Raw genomic sequence first — 18,497 nt, 5'->3', positions numbered from 1 at the left:
TCTAAAATCTTGGAGGAAAGGGATGGAGCACTTTTTGCCAGGGTTTATCAGGGTAGACTTGATAAGAGAATTTTAAGTTGGTCTTTAAGATGGTAGGATTTCAATTATCTTTGTTTCTTAGCTTTGCGTGGGTGGGTATAGGACATCCCAGACAAAGTGAATAATAGATCAGTCAAGGACATTGAGTAGAAAATGGAAAGTTGTGTTTGGAGTTAGAAGGTGGATCAGTTTAACTGACAGGGAGAGTCTCTGAAGTTACTGTGAATGATACTAAAGGGATGTATTGAGGTCAGATTATAGAAGCTCTTGAAAGCTAGACCAAAGAGGTATGTGCACTGACAAATAATGGTGAGCCAGTATTCTACCCCTGGTGATGAGCAGTCTGAATTAGAGTAGGGGAAGCCTTCTGGAGATTAGTTAGGTAGTTGAATAAAGGACCAGAACTAGGCTACCATGAGAGTAGGAAGATAGGATTGGATACAAGTGAGATTTTGAAGGAAGAGTCAATAGGATTTGCCAACTGATTGGTTGTGGTGTGGGGGGTGGGATGAGGTAAAGGAAATAGGAATGACTGAAAATTAAAGTATAAATGATCAGGAGACTGGAGATGATAATAGAGATCAGGAGGAAGAACTAGGTAGTTTGTGGGATTTTTTTTTAACACATGTTAAATTTGAGGTGGGGGTATCATAAATACATAATAAAACAATAAAAGTTAATATAGACCCATATACTATATACCAAATACTATAGAATTTTATAATACAAAATAACTACATGAAATTCTTATTATTTAATTTCTGATTTGTAGCACTGCTAAAACACTTCAGTTTGTAAAGTTCGTCCACACATGTAACAGTTCATGCAGTGTATTCCGATTTTTGTAGGTTTGACTGCTATCATCTGTTAAGCTTCTTGTATATCTAATTGGTTTAAAATTTCACTAACTTTCCACACTTTTTCACAGTGCTGCAGTTTTAGCACAACATATTGAATACAAGAGTAATCAATGCCAGGAAAATTTTATTTTAAACTTTCTTAGCTACCTTACTTGTTGACAGCATTTGAAAGAAATTATCATCAGCATTTTATTACCTGATTATTGGAGTCATTCTTTCTGGCTTTGATTATTATGTGATAGTCATGATTCTAGGTGATCAGTACCATTCATGGCTCAAAATTTAGAATGTCCTACTGATAGCTATTTTCATATTTCTCTAGTTCTGCAATTGTATGCACACATGTGCTTATGTAGACTTTTTTCTTTTCAGAAGTAGAAATTAAAAGATCTAGAAAGAAAGCTATTAAGGAAGGTTGGTGAAACTTAAATGAGATTCTGTAAACTGCTGCTTACTGTGCGGAAACCTGAGAGATTTTGGAACATGAAAAAGGCTAATGCAATGGTGTTTTAAAAAAGAAATAAACTTAATGTATAATAAAGTGGATCAGACCTGCACAAACTGCTTTCCCGAAGTTAAAATATGAATACCCAACTAGTAGCTTAGTCTTTAGTAGTAAAATGAGGCATTTAAAAATGTTTATTCTTGTAGTGTGTAGTAAGCTTTCATCTTTAGAGATACTGGGCTAAAGTATTTTTTCACTTAAATGAAAATTAATATCCTAACTTGTCCTAAGATATACTGGAAAAGAAAGGAAAATAAAACCTGAAGAATTATTGATGTTAAGCTGTAATGAGACATCTGTCTTATTATTGCCTATTACCAGAAAACTATTTGGAGAAAATCAGCAATTTGGAAAGATTTTTTTCTCCAGCATGCATGTGACACAGTATACTCTTCAGTAGCTCTGCAGACTTGGTTCTTGGGATAAGACTTCGATGGTGAAATTTTAAATTGTACAGGAAATATTGGATACAAACTTCAGAATTGTCATTCTGTTATTATAAATTCCTCTGCATAAATAGAAAAGTCAGAAATTACCATATCCTAATACCAAATAGTTAATAGCATGTTGTTTCAAATATGTTAAAGAGTTTGTTACTTTTTCTAGAGGTTGTTATTTTTCATTATTATGGTAGAACAGTGTTACCCATCAGTTTTTTTAAAAAAGTGACAGCTTATTTCTCTTGTGCTGCTTTCAAGTAGTCAAGCTGTCAGCCTGTCTCTACATTTCATATTCATGTAGAGAAAATGAAAATTCCTGCTTTGTCCTTAAAATTAGAACTTTGGAGTTGGAAAGGATCTTTGAGGTCATTTAATCAACATCCTTTGATTCACAGATAAAAAGATAAATTCCATTAAATGCCTTGTTCATTGTCATGGGCTTCATGACGCAGATCTTTATACTTCTATCCTCCTAGTCTATCTCTTTTTCTTAAACCATGCTATTTTTTGAAGAGACTTCTTGTTGGGTGAGGGGAATGGAACACCACATAAAAACAGCAAAAACTAGCAGCTAGAAACTTAAAAGTGACTTATGTGAAGATAGAGGAAAAATTATTCCTTCCAAGCTTACCTTGATTTGGAAGAAACAAGCTCACTTCTGATTTCTTAGACATGCTCAACAATTATATTTCAAATAAGGTAGCTGCAATGTAAGAAAATGCTAAATGTAGGCTCTTCTTTTTTTAAAAACAGTATTACACTATTTAATTCTGTGGAAATCTATTGGAAGTCACAACTACAAAAAATAGAACTACAAAAATTATTTTTTGCTATTGATTAAAAATATTAAACAGCTACTACTCCCTCTCCTGTTATTTTTGTACTTCAATAAGCTTTTCACTAACCGTGGTGTTCTGTGTACAGTTTTGGGGTCTTGGCTTGGGATCTTCTATGATGTCACTCCCATGACTGAGTTGTCTGATTTTCTAACCAACAAGCTTCCTTGTCTGAGAGGCTTTTTTGAAATTTGTGTGTAGCAAACAGGAGGGTTTATATGAACTTTACTGGCTTCATCACTTTAAATCCAGATATTCAGATACCATGCTTCAGCTTGCTCAGAAAATACTTGCACGGGTGTTTTCTCTTGCTTTCTCTGAATTCCCTTTGCATAAAAACTTATTAATTATTATGGTAAAGACAGACATTTTATTCCTAGGTTAGGTGCTAGTCATATTTATTTCAGAACCATGCCTCCTCAGATTATTCCCACGATTCAGGAAGTCATGAAATAATTCAGATCAACAGGTGCGCTGATTCAGAGCATTTTCCAAGTAAGTAAAGTTTCGTTATCTCTATGGCCCAGTTACACTGAAAGGCAGAAACTTATTTCTCTAAAAATACCTTCAGCACTTAAAAAAAAAAAACCCCTCCCATCGGATGGCATTTGTATTGTGGAATATTTAAAGTCACTACTACAGAATTTGCTACAGGAGGGCCCACTTAATTGATTCCACAAAGATGTCAGCATTCAAAATCCTGAAATGTCGACCTGGGACCACTAACAAAGGACACAGAGCTGAGTTCTGGCACTGACTGACTTGCCCTTATCATGACTTTGGCTCTTCAGGTGCTTTCACTTAAAGCACAAAGTACCCGTTCTGGAATTTGACTACCAGCTACATTGAGTTCTGTTACCTATGGTTTTTTCAGATTCTGAACCTCCTGTTAAAAGAACATTAATGTGATGTTTACGTAAACATCAAGTGTAATGATGATTTGATAGAGAAAAACAAATTTTTGATGAAACAAGTGTAAGTCTTCTGATTAATACATCCTTATCGCTTGAACAAATGAGCCTACCCAGTAAGTTGCTAAAGATTTCCAGCGTTCACTGGGGCTTAAAGCTCCTTCAATTAGTAGGATTTAAATAAAAGTCTTTAATGTAATACATTGTGTTGACAGGCAGGCTCGTGATTAAAAGTGTAGGTTGAAATAAGAAGGGTTTCTGTAAACTAAAGGTGTTCAGCAGTTGATTCGCAAATGGTTCATTTGTTCATTCATATATTTAACAAATATATTTATATAAAGTGCCTTATACGTGTTAGGCACTGTTGTAGGAGCTGAGGATACAATAGAGACAAAGCCTTGCTTTTGTAGTATTTCACGAAAATGGACAGTGCGCATGTTAACAATTATATGATGTCATGTAGTGATAATTGCTAAGAAGAAAAATAAAGCTTTGTAAGAGGACAGAATGGCAAGGGTGTGCATGAGGGTGGGGGGCAGGTCCCATTTCAGATAGAACAGTAAAAGAAGGACTCTCTTAATTTGACATCAGAGCAGAGGGCTGAAGGAGAGAGCAAGCAGGTGATTCTCTGAGGGAAGAGTATGCCAGGCAATGGGAATGGTGCTTCAAAAGCCCTGGAGGTGATCCTGCTTGGACTATTCAAGGAGCAACGAAGAGAGGGTAGGATTGGAACAAAGTGTAAGTGAAGAATGGTAGATGAGATCAGAAAAGCTAGAAGTGAGCCAGTTTTGTAGGGTCTTGGAGGCCAAGAGCTACAAATGAGGACTTCAGATCTTATTTAGAGTGAGATAAAAAGCTATTGGAAGGTTTTCTGGCTTCTTTGTGGAGAACAGATAAGAGTGGAAGTAGGGAACCCAGTTAGGAGGATATTGGATTAGACCAGGAAGAAAATGGTGGTATAGGGACCAGGGTATTGGAGTGATGTGAGAAGTGGTGGATGTATTTTGACAGTACAACCAATAGGATCTTTTGACATATTAAATATTACAGAGGATATTCATGGGTAACTCCAAGATTTCTTGCCAAAGCAGCTGGAAGGTTAGAAAGTTGGAGGAGTTATACATTCAGGATTGATAAGAGAATGTCCAGATTTGGGTGAAATACCTCAGGAGTTTTGTTCTGGAAATGTTGAGTTTCAGATTTCTGTTAGTCACCAAGTAGAGATAATACATAGTCAGTGAGATAAATGAGTCTGGACTTTAGGCAGTGGTCAGAGCTTAAGGTGTAATAAATTTGGGAATTTAGGATATATAACTAGGTGGAATCATCTAAGGAGTACGTTAGAGAAGAGACCCAACCTGAAATTTGGGCACTCCAAAAGTTAGTGGTTGGAAAGATGAGGAAGATCCAGCAAAGGAAATGGAGAAGGAACAGCCAATAAAGTAGGAGAACCTGAAGTTGTTTCAGCTTCATATATATTTTTCTTATAAATCTACTAAGATAATTTCAGAATTTGAAAGGAAACTCTTTATTGAGATGTCATTAGTTATATATACGAGATACTTCCAAGAGTAAAATGGACAAGAATAGAAATACTGCTGTTCTTCCCTCCTCACTCCCTTCCCCATCTGCAAACTACCCTCTAAATGTTTTTCAATTGTATTCTATCATAAAAGTTATATGGGGAGTCGAGATTAGTTAGACATAAAACATGCCCTCAGGATGCTTACAGGAGATAAGAAGTGTACAAAAATAAATATAATGCCAGACTTCCCTTAAGGAACTGGTGTGCTTCTTATGCTAATGAGAATTGTGCAAATTATTATGTAGCGTTTTTAGCCTTGGCTACCAAGAAACTCGGGGAGAAATTTGATGCTCAATTTATATGAATTATGTTAAAAATTGAGGTTGACATATATTCTGCTTTCTTTGTTCTTAGTTTCTACTTTTATTTGTATTTTTATTGTCTCATTATTACTGTTATAAGCTATCTCAAATCCTCTTGGAATGAGTAGTGATTATTAAGAAAAATATAATTGTCTGGGCTATGGAAGTTAAGAAGACAGATAAATTACTTCCTTTGTCATCATTCTCCCATCAGATTTTTTCCCCATCAAATTTCTTAACTTTCATTTAAGTTATATCTATTACATATGAACGTTTTAGGAAGAAGTTAGCTAAAGCATATACAAAAGTACAAACATTTTTAACCCATACATTTGCTCTTCATCACAGGGATTGTCCTCTGCCATTCAGAAGATTTCCAGATAGACTCTTCCTACCTGTTTCTTAAATGCTCCACATCATCCTAGAGTCTCTCACTGCCTTATTTTAAACCAACTCTGTTGCTCACTGTGGAAAGAAAATAAAACAGAGGGGGATGAGGGAAGAAATGAGTTTTGAGACAGAAGAATTCTAGAATTGTAATTCTATTATAATGTTATTTAGAAATCTGTAAATTCTAATGGCTGTTACCATAGTAATCCTAATCTTATTGAAGCATGAGCTAAATTTTCCAAGGTATGTAAGCTTATATTTCCTCATTTGGTCACAACCCTGGTGTGTCAATCAGATTGTGCTAGGTTTGCAGCGATAACAAACAGTCCTCAAATTTCAGTGGCTTACAACGATAAATAGGTGTATTTCTCCTTCATGTTACATGCATGTAGCTGCATGTTGGCTGTGGCTCTGTCTCATGTGTGTTCTCATCCTGAATCCAGGCTGAAGGATCAGCCTCTATCTGGGACACACTGTTCTCCTAGCAGAGGGGAAATGGCAATAGCAGAACCACAGAAAGGCCCTTAAAGCTTCTCCATGGAAGCTGTTATTTCCACTCACTTTTCTTTGGCCAAGTCTGATGTCAGTGGGGGTGGGTAAATAGAATCACATCACAGGGAGCGACAGTGGATTACTGGGACAAAAATACATTCTACCACAGTGGAAGGTAGGGTAGCATGAATATGATTATGATATTATTAAGGAACCATTATGATGAATCTCAGAGGACATTTTAGTCTTGGGAGCCTCATGGTAGGAAAAGTTAGAATTAAGCAAATGTTTCAAAAAAAGTTAGAATTATAACAAATGAGAGCTTTAGCCCCCTTTCTAGAAATTTGTAGTAGTTAGCTTTGTATTAAGTAAAATTAATTCTTCTTGGCAGAAAAGGATATTTTACAGTTAGATATTTCTAATTCCAGGTTGAGTGGCAATTGATGTGTTATGTACTAAACTGTTTTTCAGTGAGAAACATTTCAGATGAAGATGACAGTGTTGGGCAACCCAGTGAGTACAACCTGAATGACAGCATTATAGATGATGAGGAAGAAGAATATGAGCCAACAGATGAAGATTCCGACTGGGAACCAGGAAAGGAAGACCTAGAAAAGGAAGATATGGAAGGGCTTTTGAAAGAAGCAAAAAAGTTTATGAAAAGAAAAAAGTAACTCTTCTCTGCAGTAATATATGGCTCATATTTACCATTTCTTTGTGGAAAAATAATTCAGGAACTAAGGAAGCACTTAAGTGATAATTGTTTTCCTTCTTTTTATAGTTATGACTTTACTATTGACTCTTTACAAGTGAAACACTAAAATGTCAGCCTTCAGTGTAGTGGATGGAATTTGTTTTGTTGCTTTGCTTTTTCTATCCTATTTAAAGCATCTGGAAATAAGCAAACAGAGAGTTAAAAAGAAATAATTGATATTTTTCATGTACTTTGTTTGTTTATAATAAAAGTAAAAGCCATAGGTTGCACAAAACATTGGTCTCTTCTTTTTTCCAAAGATTCTGTCTTTATATAGAATACTTATGCCAGTATAACCAGGCAGATTACATAATTGGTGGGAAAGCATGCTTCTTTCATTCCTATTAAAGTAATTCTTCAAGCAGAACCAGGCTTTAAAAAATAACAGCCATCATATAATGGCTGTTATTTTTTCTAGAACCCTAGATGTGAGCTTTGCAATTTCATTTACCACTTTTATTCTTTGAAACAGGGAAATCAGTACCAAATGGATACTGCAAATAGATTCAACTAGACTGTTGAAGAGAAATGTCCACCATGTTGGGGATGTTATTTTGTGTCCCAACTCTGTAATTTACTGTATGTCTGAGTTTAAAAGTATTTAGGAAAACTCAAAGAATTTGACCATTTCTTTTTCAAACTGAAGTCCTGCCTGATTATTTTAGCTCTCAATGTGCTGTCCTTACATTAAGAATAAAGAAATTATTTTTAACCATAATTTTCTCAAAGGATATTAGTTCTTTTATCCTCAGATGAAAGTAGCAAGTTGTCTGCCCGCATTCAAGATGCTGGCCTTTTATTTCAAGAAGAAACTCCTTCTCCAATTTTATGTAGTGTATCTCTGTATCTCTGTTCTTTTTTTTTTAATTAATTTTTTTTGGCTGCGTCAGATGTGGTGAGTGGGGGCTACTCTGTTGCGGTGCACAGGCTTCTTACTGAGGTGGCTTCTCTTGTTGCAGAGCACAGGCTCTAGGTGTGCAGGCTTCAGTAGTTGTGGCACACGGGCTCTAGAGCGCAGGCTCAGTAGTTGTGGCGCACGGGCCCAGTTGCTCCATGGCATGTGGGATCTTCGCGGACCAGGGATCAAACCCACGTCCCCCGCACTGGCAGACGGATTCCCAACCACTGTGCCACCAGGGAAGTCCCTGTATCTCTGTTCTTAAACTACTTTAGGCTCTGTAATACTCTTCATTTTAGATGACTTAGAATCTTTGAAATATAGTTTAGAATCTTTAATTTGGGTATCTACACAATGCAGTAGATACAGTATTGAAATCATGAATCATAAACCAAAAGTTTCCTTGTTAAACACTAATATTTTCTATTCTAAAAGAACCTAAAAATGTATATCTAAAAAGAGCAAGACAGATTTATAATTGTTTTCTTAGTGTCTTTAAATTTGTTTTCAAGAAATTGTATAATATTAAAATTTACTTAAATTACAGCAAGGAAAAGGTAAGTATTTCTCTATTGTCTATTATTCTGATTTTCTCTCTGTTGTTATTTAGGAACTAACGTTCTTTCCTAATGTCCCTTTAGTCTTGGGGGCTTGAAAAACCTGTGAAAAAAATTCTTTGAACTTATTCTCATTTTGCACTAAGTTAATCCTTAAAGTGTTCCTTGATCCACTCATAGATCTATCCCAAAGGAATTAAAAACGTGTCCATGTAAAAACTTGTACATAATGTCCATAGACGCATGATTCGTAATAGTCAAAAAATGGAGACACCTAAATATCCATTAGCTGATGAATGGATAAACAAAATGTGGTCTTTCTCTACAACCAAATATTTTTTGGCCATAAAAAAGAACTGAAGGATTGAAACATGCTACAGCATGGATAAACCTTGGAGACCTTATGGTACGTGAAAGAAGCCAGACACAAAGGGCCACAAATTGTATAAACTCTTACATGAAATATCCAAAATAGGCAAATCCATAGAGACAGAAAGTAGATCGGTGGTTGCCAGGGTCTAGAGGAGGGAGGGGGGTAGGGCGTGACTCCTAATGCATAGAAGACTTTCTTTATGAATTGATAAAAATGTCATAAAATTAGTGGTGATGATGCAAAATTCTGTAAATATACTAAAACCCACTGAATTATACACTTTCTAAGGGGGAATTTTATGGCATATGAATTATATATCTCAATAAGGGTATTATAAAAAAAAGAATGCAAAAGGTGACACTCGTCTTTTAGAAAGAAAAAAAAGCATTCAATGTCAGAATATATTCTTCCTGGAAGTAGAGTAATGTGATAACTCATGGTAGCTTTTTTTTTAAGGATAGTTTGATGTGCCTTTCATAATCATCCTGAAGACACTTTTGAGTATAACAAAGGTATAAATATGTAACTCAATTGACTAAAGTGTAAGAAAAATTTGCCACTTGTAATTGGACTATATTTAAGTCTATGATTCTCAAAATAGAGGGAAAACTGATGACATTTGTGGGCTCAAAAGCAATATTAACAAAAACTTGATTCTTTAGTTAATTGCTGTCCTGAACGTGGATAAGAGCCAACTCTCCCTATCGTGGTGTTCATGGAATTTAAACTATATCCCAGCCTCCTCCTTCAAGCTAAAAATGATCACAGATACATTTCTCACCTACATGTTTAATTCTAAAGGCAGATATTTTTTGTTGACTTCTTGAAGGGAGGTGGGTTTTCTGGGACCTTGGGAGCTGGAGACATGAAGATTTTTCAGTGACACATGGGCGCTGATTCTGCATTTCTCCCAGGTTGAGGATGGCTTTGTTGATACTGTTGGTTTCTAGAACTAGAAGATCCTAGTGGTTGTAAACATTCATTGTAATAAAAGCAAATAGGTTGTGAGCATAATTTTTCCAGAATGGTGATAATAAAGCTGACAATAAATGGATAGTGACTTTCTTCTGATTTACCTATGCAGAGTTCAGTGTCGCCAACACAGCCCATGGAGGCGGAAACCACACACCAACATGCTATATCCAACCCTGCTCTGTGTGACCACCTTGTTCCATTAATTTCTCTTTCGTGTGTGTGGATGTGTGTTTGGTTTCTTCCTGCCAATCTGCAAACCTAACTTATGAAACTGCTCTACAGTAGGTATTGAAAGAAAAATGATAATAATTGCTGAGATCGTTACCGGCCATTTTGATATAATATGCATAATAAACTTGATTATCATAAACAACCACAGTTGTACTCTGTTGTGCCCAAGACCCTGTCTTAGGTGCTGGCGATTCAAAGAAGAATAACATAGAGTTTCTGTTTTCAATGTCCTTACAGTCTATTTGGGAAGATAGGATATTTATTCATTCAGTGACAGTGACTACTGAACACTGTGGCGAATACAAGGAAGAAAAGGACACGGGGTCTACAGTCAGAGAGCTCACAAAGGCAGTGAGGCAAGTAAGCAAATAGCATAATAGGTAGAAATGAAATAGTCCAAGAAAGGAATGCTGGAGTATAGTTTAAATGTCCTGTCTTGCTGTATATTGAAATACAGTCTCATTCTTGAGGCAGAGCCTTTGTCTGATTGAGTTACAATCTGAACGAGCAGATTTTTTTCATGGAACACAATTTTTATCTTCAAGAGTGACTGGCAGACATACTGTGGTTATTCAAATTTGAGTATGTGGCAGACAGTTCCTCAAAAATGAACTTAGCCTATTTTTTCAAGGAAAACAACCAACAGTATATGTTGTAATTGTAAAAATTGAGCTTTCAAAGAAAAAATTAAAATTTTAGAAAACTTGTGTATGTCACTGTGAGCTTGATAGCTTCCCAAAACTTTTAAAACTCTTATGATATCGATGGTGATATAATACAATGAAATGTGTCCACATTTAGGAGATCTACAAAACTGAGCAAGCCATTATTTTCCAAATGACCAATGTGTGTTATAAAATCAGGCATGGGTAAAAGATCCATTCAAGGCATAAGATAGACCAATGAAACTTAGCGTAACAGAGTCTGTAAAATTCATTAATATGATTTCAGGTTACACATTGCACCTAACATCTCAGAAGCTGCTGTCTATTTTGGGTGACATTTTGAAAATAATATTCACAATTATCTGAAAAGCCTATTAAAATACTTCCTTTTCTAACTATATATCTGTATAAGGCCTAATTTTCTCTATATACTTTGAGCAAGACAATATACGAGAGCAAACATGAGAATCTGTCTTTTATTAAGCCAGGCATTAAAGAGATTTACAAAATGAGAGATTACAAAAATGTGAAACAATGCCACTCATTTCACGAAATTAAAATATTATTTTCCATAAAATATATTATTTGTGTTTATAATGGATTTATTATTTTTAAAACATTTGCAAATAAGTATTTTAAATTTCTCAGTTATAATTTCAAAACAGGTAAGTATAGATATGACCCTCATAAACAAAAGCTCTCTAGGGTCCTCAATAATTTTTACGAGTTAAAGGAGTCTTAAGCCTCAGTGTTTTGAGAACCACTCAATTAGATCACTGTACCATTCAACTAGGCTAGTTATGGTGGGGTAATCCCCAAATCACAGTGCCTGAACACAAGGAAAGTTTTCATAAGCCAAGGTTTTTGTGTTGGGTGACTTCAGGCCAGTGTCTTTCATGTGGCAACTCATCATTCCAGGCTTTCAGAACCTCTGTCATCTTATAGTTGCACCACCGGAACATGAAAACTTACCAATCATGACTGCAAGGGGAACAAAGAAAGTGGAGGGTTGTACCCTGTTAATTAAATGCTTCATGCTGGAAGTGTCACTCATACTCACAGCCCATTGGCCAGAAGTAGTCACATCTCCTTGCCCACTGAAAGGGGCCTGGAAAGTACAGTTTGGGTGCCCAGAAAAGATGAGAACCAGATGGAGTGAACACTAGTAATGTCTACAATCACTGAAGGGGTGAGTGATAAATATGGAAAAGAGAGTTGAAGACAAGATCTTGTGTGTCAGCATTTAAGGAGTAGGAAGATAAAGAAGACTTCAAAGGAATTGGAGAAGAGAGAGGTCAGGAACTTGCTGTGTTGCAGAAGCTAAAAGTTGAGGGACTATTAAAAGAGAAAGTAGCGAACATTGTCAGTTGCTACAGAATGGATACAAGCCTAAGTACTGAGATTAGATTTGACTTCCTACTTCATGGAGATAATTGAAGCCATTAGATGAGAACTTAACAGACTCTCACCTGTATCTACCTACCTCCCAGCTATTCCCATGTTCTCTGTTGTCTTTCCTGATATTACAGTTGAATTGTCTGTGTTCCTATTTAAAGCCAATCCCCCATATTCAGTCACCTCTTTCATGCTCGTGGATATCACACTGGTAATTCCTCCCTTTTGCTCTCATCTCATCAGTTTTTGCCTATATACTGAACCATTCCCATCACCATATAAAGAATATTTCTTCCATCCTGAAAACAAATGAAAATCTTCCTCTGACTTCACTTTTCCCTACAGCTTTACTATTACATTTCTCTTCTCCCCTTAACAGCAAAATTCCCCAAGAGTGTTGTCTATACTTGTTGTCACCAATGCCTCTACTCCTTTGAAACTCAAGCTTTCCTTATCACCTCTCCATTGCAACTGCTTTGGTCAAGAGCATCAATGATCACTCTTCTAAATCCTATGATCAATTCTCAGCCCTCATTCTTCTTGAACTTTCTGCAACATTTGAAACAATAAGTCACTCCTACCTCCTTGAGACACTTCCTTGATTTGACTTCTAGGAAATGAGAGTATCTTGAGATTTTTCTGCCTTACTCCCAGTGTCCATTGCTGGGTATTTAGTTTTTCCATGAGCTCTTAATGCTGAGTACCCTGCAGCAGAGTCCTTGGTCTTCATTTTCCTATTTACATTCATTTGCTTGGTGATTTCATGCAATCTTCTGTTTTGTTTTGTTTTGTTTTGTTTTTTCTATGTACGGATAACTCCTAAATTTGTATCTCAAGACCTGACCTCTTCCCTAAATTCCAGACTTACATACCCAATTGTCTACTCAACATCTCTGCTTGAATGTATGACAGACATCTCAGACTTTACATGTTCAATACTGAATTCTAACTGCCCTCCTCGCTACCCCCCAAAGCTTCCTCTCCTGATCAGGCTAAACAACTTGATGTTATTCTTGACCTTCCATTTTCTCCCACACTCAGCAGAATCTTGATGGTTCTACTTTCAGAATATATCCAGAATCTGACTCTATCTCTGAACTTCCACTGCTATCAGCTTGGGCTCCCTGCTTCAATCTTTGGCCTCTACAGTTATATATAGCCTTAAATGTATATATTAGGAAAAAAGAATACAAGTAAATTAACTAAATAGTTTTCTCAAGAAGCAAGACAAAAGCATCAAAATAAAACCAAGGAAAATAGGACAGAATTAGTAAAGTGAAAACTTGAAATAAAAGATTCAAAAAAGCAGTAGACTTGATCAATAATACACAAAAATAGATTCTTTGAAATGACTGATAAAATAGACATGTGGCAAAAAAAGACATTAGAAACAAAAAGGGTTAGAACTATACATACGAATGTTGTAAAATTTTTGTAAGATAATATGTACAACTTCTTGTCAGTATGTTTGTAAATCTAGATAAATGTATGACTTTCTATAAAAATATAATTTAATCAACATTTACTTTAAAATAGATTTAAAAATCTGAATAGATCAGTAGCTATAGAGGAAGTGGAAAGTATTCAAAGATCTGCCCCTACTGTGGTACTAAATGCTGGGGATTACAAGTGAAGTCCATTAAACCTTTATTCAACATACAGTCCTCCTGTTATAAGAACTACTACAGAGTGTAGAAAAACATGGAAAACTCCAGTTCTTCAAATCAGCCAAAGACAGCACTGAAAAACTTACAGACTTATCTCAGTTTGAACATAGACATAAATATCCTAAATAATTACACACTTGTCTCCAACAGTGCATTAAGGTACAATGACATACCAGGATTTATGCTGAGTGTATAAGGGTAGTTCAGTGTCAGTAAATCTATTAATGTGATTCATCACATTAACAGATTAAAGAAGGAACAGCTTATCATGATCTCCTGAAAAGCCAAAAATGGTACTGGGTAATTCAACATTTTTCTTCAAAAAACTAACTAACAAGAAGAAAATGCTTGGTAAGCTAGGAGTAGAATTAAACTTCTTTAACTTGATGAAAGTATTTATTTGAAATTTACAGCAAACATTGCAGTTCATAGGGAAACATTAGAAGTGTTCCCAGAGAAGAAGTCTGAAACAAGACAAGGGTCTCCACGATCACCTTTACAGTTTCATGTTCTTCTCAGTCTTCCTCTCCAGGTCATAGAAATGAAGAGAAATAAGAGTTTTCCGTATTGGATAGGAAAAAAAAACCAACAAAACCTGTTACTATCTGCAACATGTTTGGCTACTTAGGAAACACATGAACTGAAAAATTATTAAAACTAACAAGGATATTTTTTAAATTGGCTAGATACAAGATCACCAAAAATTAACAGCTTCCCTATACATCTGCAGGAACAAGTTAGAAAGTGTAATGAATGAGTATCTTATTCAGAAGAGCAACAAAATCGAAAATGCCTAGTAATAAACCTAACACAAATGTGTAAGACCTATAGAATTAGATATTAAAACTCTATAGGACATGAGAGACTGACATAGATGGAAATGCACACTATATTTCTAGATTAAAAACGCAATGTTGAAAGAATTAATTTGATGTGGTAATCATTTCACAATATATATTATGTCAAAACATCACATTGTATACCTTATATACAATTTTTATTTATCATACCTCAGTGAAGTGGGAAAACATATAAATCTCTCTAATCAGTAAATTCAATGAAATCTCAAGTAAAATTTTGAATGTATTTTTTATAGAGTTTTACAACCTAAAGTTTTTACAAGTTTGCAATTTTAAAGTTCACTTTGAAGAAAAATATACTACACAAATCAATAATTTTTGAACAAGAACAATAAGACTCAACCACCTAGTCTATATGTCTATATCAAAGCAATAGAGGTATATGTGCTTTTAAAAAATTGTTATTAATGCAGGAAGAGACAAACAGATGAATGAAACAGCATAGAGATTCTAGAAACAGACCCATGTGTATATAGGAATTTAACTTATGATAAAAGTTCAATTTTAAACCAATTGGGTTGAAAAATAATGAAATTATACTCTTCTTCAGATTCTGAAAAATAAAATTCAGTTGGATTAAAGAAAAAACATGGGGGAAATAAAATATTGGAAGGAAATGTAAAATAGTTCCCTAACCTAATGTTAAGGAAAGCCCTTCTAAGCAAAACCCACGCTTCAGAATCTATAAAGAAAAAACACGACACATCACTCAAAAATAAAGAAATTTTGTTTTAATAGAGCAACAGACTGAGGGAAAATATTTGCAGTATATGCAATGTATACACATAAAAATCTCCTGTGAACAATGTAAAAGAAAAATGGACAAGAGACATGAACAGGTGATTCATAGAAGATAAGCAGTTTGCCAGTGTGTATGTGAAAATGCGTTCAGCCTCACTGTACATGGGTACAAGTTAACATGATGAAAGAGTTCTTGACTGCCAAGTTTTAATCTCAAATATTGACAACTTTCAGTGATAACAAGGAAGTGTTCAATGGTCAAGCCTTTCTGGAAGACAATTTTGCCATAGTTACAAATATTTAAAGTTCAAGCCCTTTGACTCAGGTTCCTATTTGAGGAAACAGCAAGCCCTTTGACTCAGGTTCATATTTGAGGCAACAGTACTACAAAAAAATTTGTGTCCAAGTATAAAGATGAATATTCCAAAAAGTCCATTGCAGCTTTGTCTCTAATAAGAAAAAGAAAAGGAAAGAACCTAAATTTCCATCTATCAATAGGGAAATAGTTGAATAAATTAGGAAGCTGCCATATTGTGGAGTATTATGCAGCCATTAAGAAGAATGTGTTTGACTTATGTACAAATATGAAGAGCTCTCCAAGAAATGCTGTTTGTAAAAAAAAAAAAGAAGTCATTGAATAATGAAGCCAGTATGACTGCATTTATGCAAAGAAGTACCTGTATATATTTATTTACATTTGAATAGAAAAAAAGCAGGATACAGGTTACTGTTAATAGTACTTACCTGTGAGAATGAGAATGGATGTGGGAGGGGTAGGGGAGTAAGGGTGGACTGTCAAATTCAGCCCATGTACTAATGTATTCCCAGAATATATTTATGTTATTAACAAGAATATATTCAAGTACCACTTGTGGCCAAAAAAAATCATTGCTAAGGATCCCAATCGAGGCTGGCAGTGAAAGAGATAAGCAGTACGGTCTCAAGATAAAGCCCTCAGACACATGCATTATTTCTGCTGCTGTCAATAACATTTCTGTCAGTGAAAACTATTTTAGTGACCAGGACGAATCCCCCTGTGCCCATGGCTCCTGGGGTTTTGCCAAAACATAAATTCAAAGAAAAACAATTTAGCTAGTAGAAATGTAAGAGATTTTATGGATTCAAGGCATACCCCATGCCAAATCTGATAGATTTTAGAAAAAAAATCTAAGCTAAATTTCCCCAGTTCCCTCCAGATTCCAAGCACTTGTCAATATAACTTCTGGGTGCGGAGTTTGGGGAAGCTGGAAAAGGAGCATCGTAAGGACAACGTACAACGGGATGAACCCACTCAGTGCTGCACCCTCATCCTCTATTCTGGAAGGAATCTTCACCCCTCCTCCTGGAAACCTCTGGACATGCCGTGGTGTTTAACATCTGTCATAAATACTGCGTTCCCGGGTTCTCCTAGATGTCTTGGTGCTTGGACTCCTCCACTGTGTCAGCATCATTAGGTCAGCAAGCACCCAGCCATGATCATTGTTATTCTGTGTATTATAACAGGGCAAGGTGAAAAGCCAGGGGGGTTTTCACCTACTGGTACTGACCACTGGCTAAGAAAATGCGGGTTGAAGAATGTGAGCTAATTAAGACTCCAAACAACCCCCACCCCATCCCAGTGCTTACGTGAGAAGTCCAGAATATTCCCTAATTGTGTTCATGCTAGCTTAATGAAAGCATATAATTGGAATTCATCCCTTCTTTTTTGAAAGAGAAATTTGTTCTTCCAAAACTGAGATGAAGCAAACTGTGTTTCCAGCACCCTTGATTACATGCTGGAGGGATTTACATTCTTTGGACAGTGCTCTCTAAGTGCTAACTGACAGGAGATAAAATCACGTTGCTTGGTGTGTCTAATTAATAGCCACAGATCAATCTGCCTATTGTTTCCTTCTTAGATGTAGCACTTGTTATTTCTGATTAATGGTTGCCATCTCAAGATGGCACAAATCACCTATGCCTAAATATTAACCATGCCACCTGATAAAGAGATGACACTTTTATGACTTAGCAGGTTTACTGGTCTGTGAAATAAACAAATGTCTGGAAGTAGCAGTCTGGATATTTAGGTAAAATTTTCCTAATCAAGGATACATGTTTGTTCCCCCAAACTTTTTTTTCCAAACTGGCACCCTACCTATAGTCCCTCTAAATGGTAAAAATCACAGTCACCTAAGTTGTTTTGTTTTAACAAAACAGAGCTATCGACACAATCAGAATGACAAAGTTAATGAAATTCCCACATCTTCACTCAACACACCATCTCGCCAATGACAGCCACTCTCAGTTCATTTTAAAGAACATCTGAAGTTTCCTTAGTAGAGGCTACCCGCTGGTGATGATCTGCTGTCTCTGAGAACATGCCCAAGAGTGGCTCTGGGGACCACGTCCCAGCTCCAGGATCCTACCTCTCTGACCTCAGCCACTGATGCAGGGTGAGCCCAGACCCCACAGGCCCATCAGGTGTTCCTTCCAGAGAATTTGTCCTGGATAAGAACAGAAGGGAGGAGTCGGAGCTGGGGCAATTGCACTGTGGCCGTCTAGAGAGCAGATCCCCAGACCTTTGACTGAAGTGCCACAGGGTCTTTTTTATTTTCCTTAAGCTAGCCAAAATTGATGTCTGCTGCATCCAGCAAAAAGGAAAAAACAAAAACCCTTTTAATTATTACACTAAAGTGTACACTATGATTAAGCTATATAATCAACACTACAGTTTTCAATTAATTAAGGGAATTTTTTTTTAATTAAGGGAATTTTAGCCATCAATATTTGTTATGATCTTTCCTTTCCTGTTTTCTCCAAAAGTCAGTACTTAAGGAAGCAGACTGAGGTAGAAATGTTGAAAAAATACTGTTTGTCTTTTAAAACATCTGATATAACGCTTTAAGGTGAACTTCTTGGCATTTTGTCAAGTAACGAGTCTCAAAGTTTATTCTTTTATACAGGTGCTATTTCAATGCTTCTTAAGCTCAAATATGTACAGGGTCTTCTTAAAGGAAAAAAATTCTTGCAGATCTTCAG

The 18,497-nt window shown here is 35.9% G+C and overlaps 1 protein-coding gene across 8 annotated transcripts in view; it reads left to right on the top strand.

Moving 5' to 3' along the window:
- The window catches only part of APLF (aprataxin and PNKP like factor), a 118,924-nt gene extending 111,575 nt beyond the window's left edge, over positions 1-7,349 (top strand). The window contains exons 10-12 of one of the 8 annotated variants that reach the window (XM_082426047.1): positions 1,272-1,313; positions 3,088-3,175; positions 6,832-6,962. In XM_082426047.1, the coding sequence (XP_082282173.1) occupies positions 1,272-1,313; positions 3,088-3,131 (86 nt within the window). In that variant the 3' untranslated portion in view covers positions 3,132-3,175; positions 6,832-6,962. The other 7 variants (XM_082426051.1, XM_082426050.1, XM_082426046.1 and 4 more) reach the window with 7 other exon arrangements.
- The last annotated feature ends 11,148 nt before the right edge of the window (positions 7,350-18,497 follow it).

This window comes from Balaenoptera physalus (assembly GCF_965194825.1).
Source record: "Balaenoptera physalus genome assembly, chromosome: 15".
Taxonomy (NCBI): Eukaryota; Metazoa; Chordata; class Mammalia; order Artiodactyla; family Balaenopteridae; genus Balaenoptera; species Balaenoptera physalus.
The sequence above is the reverse complement of the archived record's forward strand: the minus strand, read 5'-3'. Positions and strand labels throughout refer to the sequence as shown.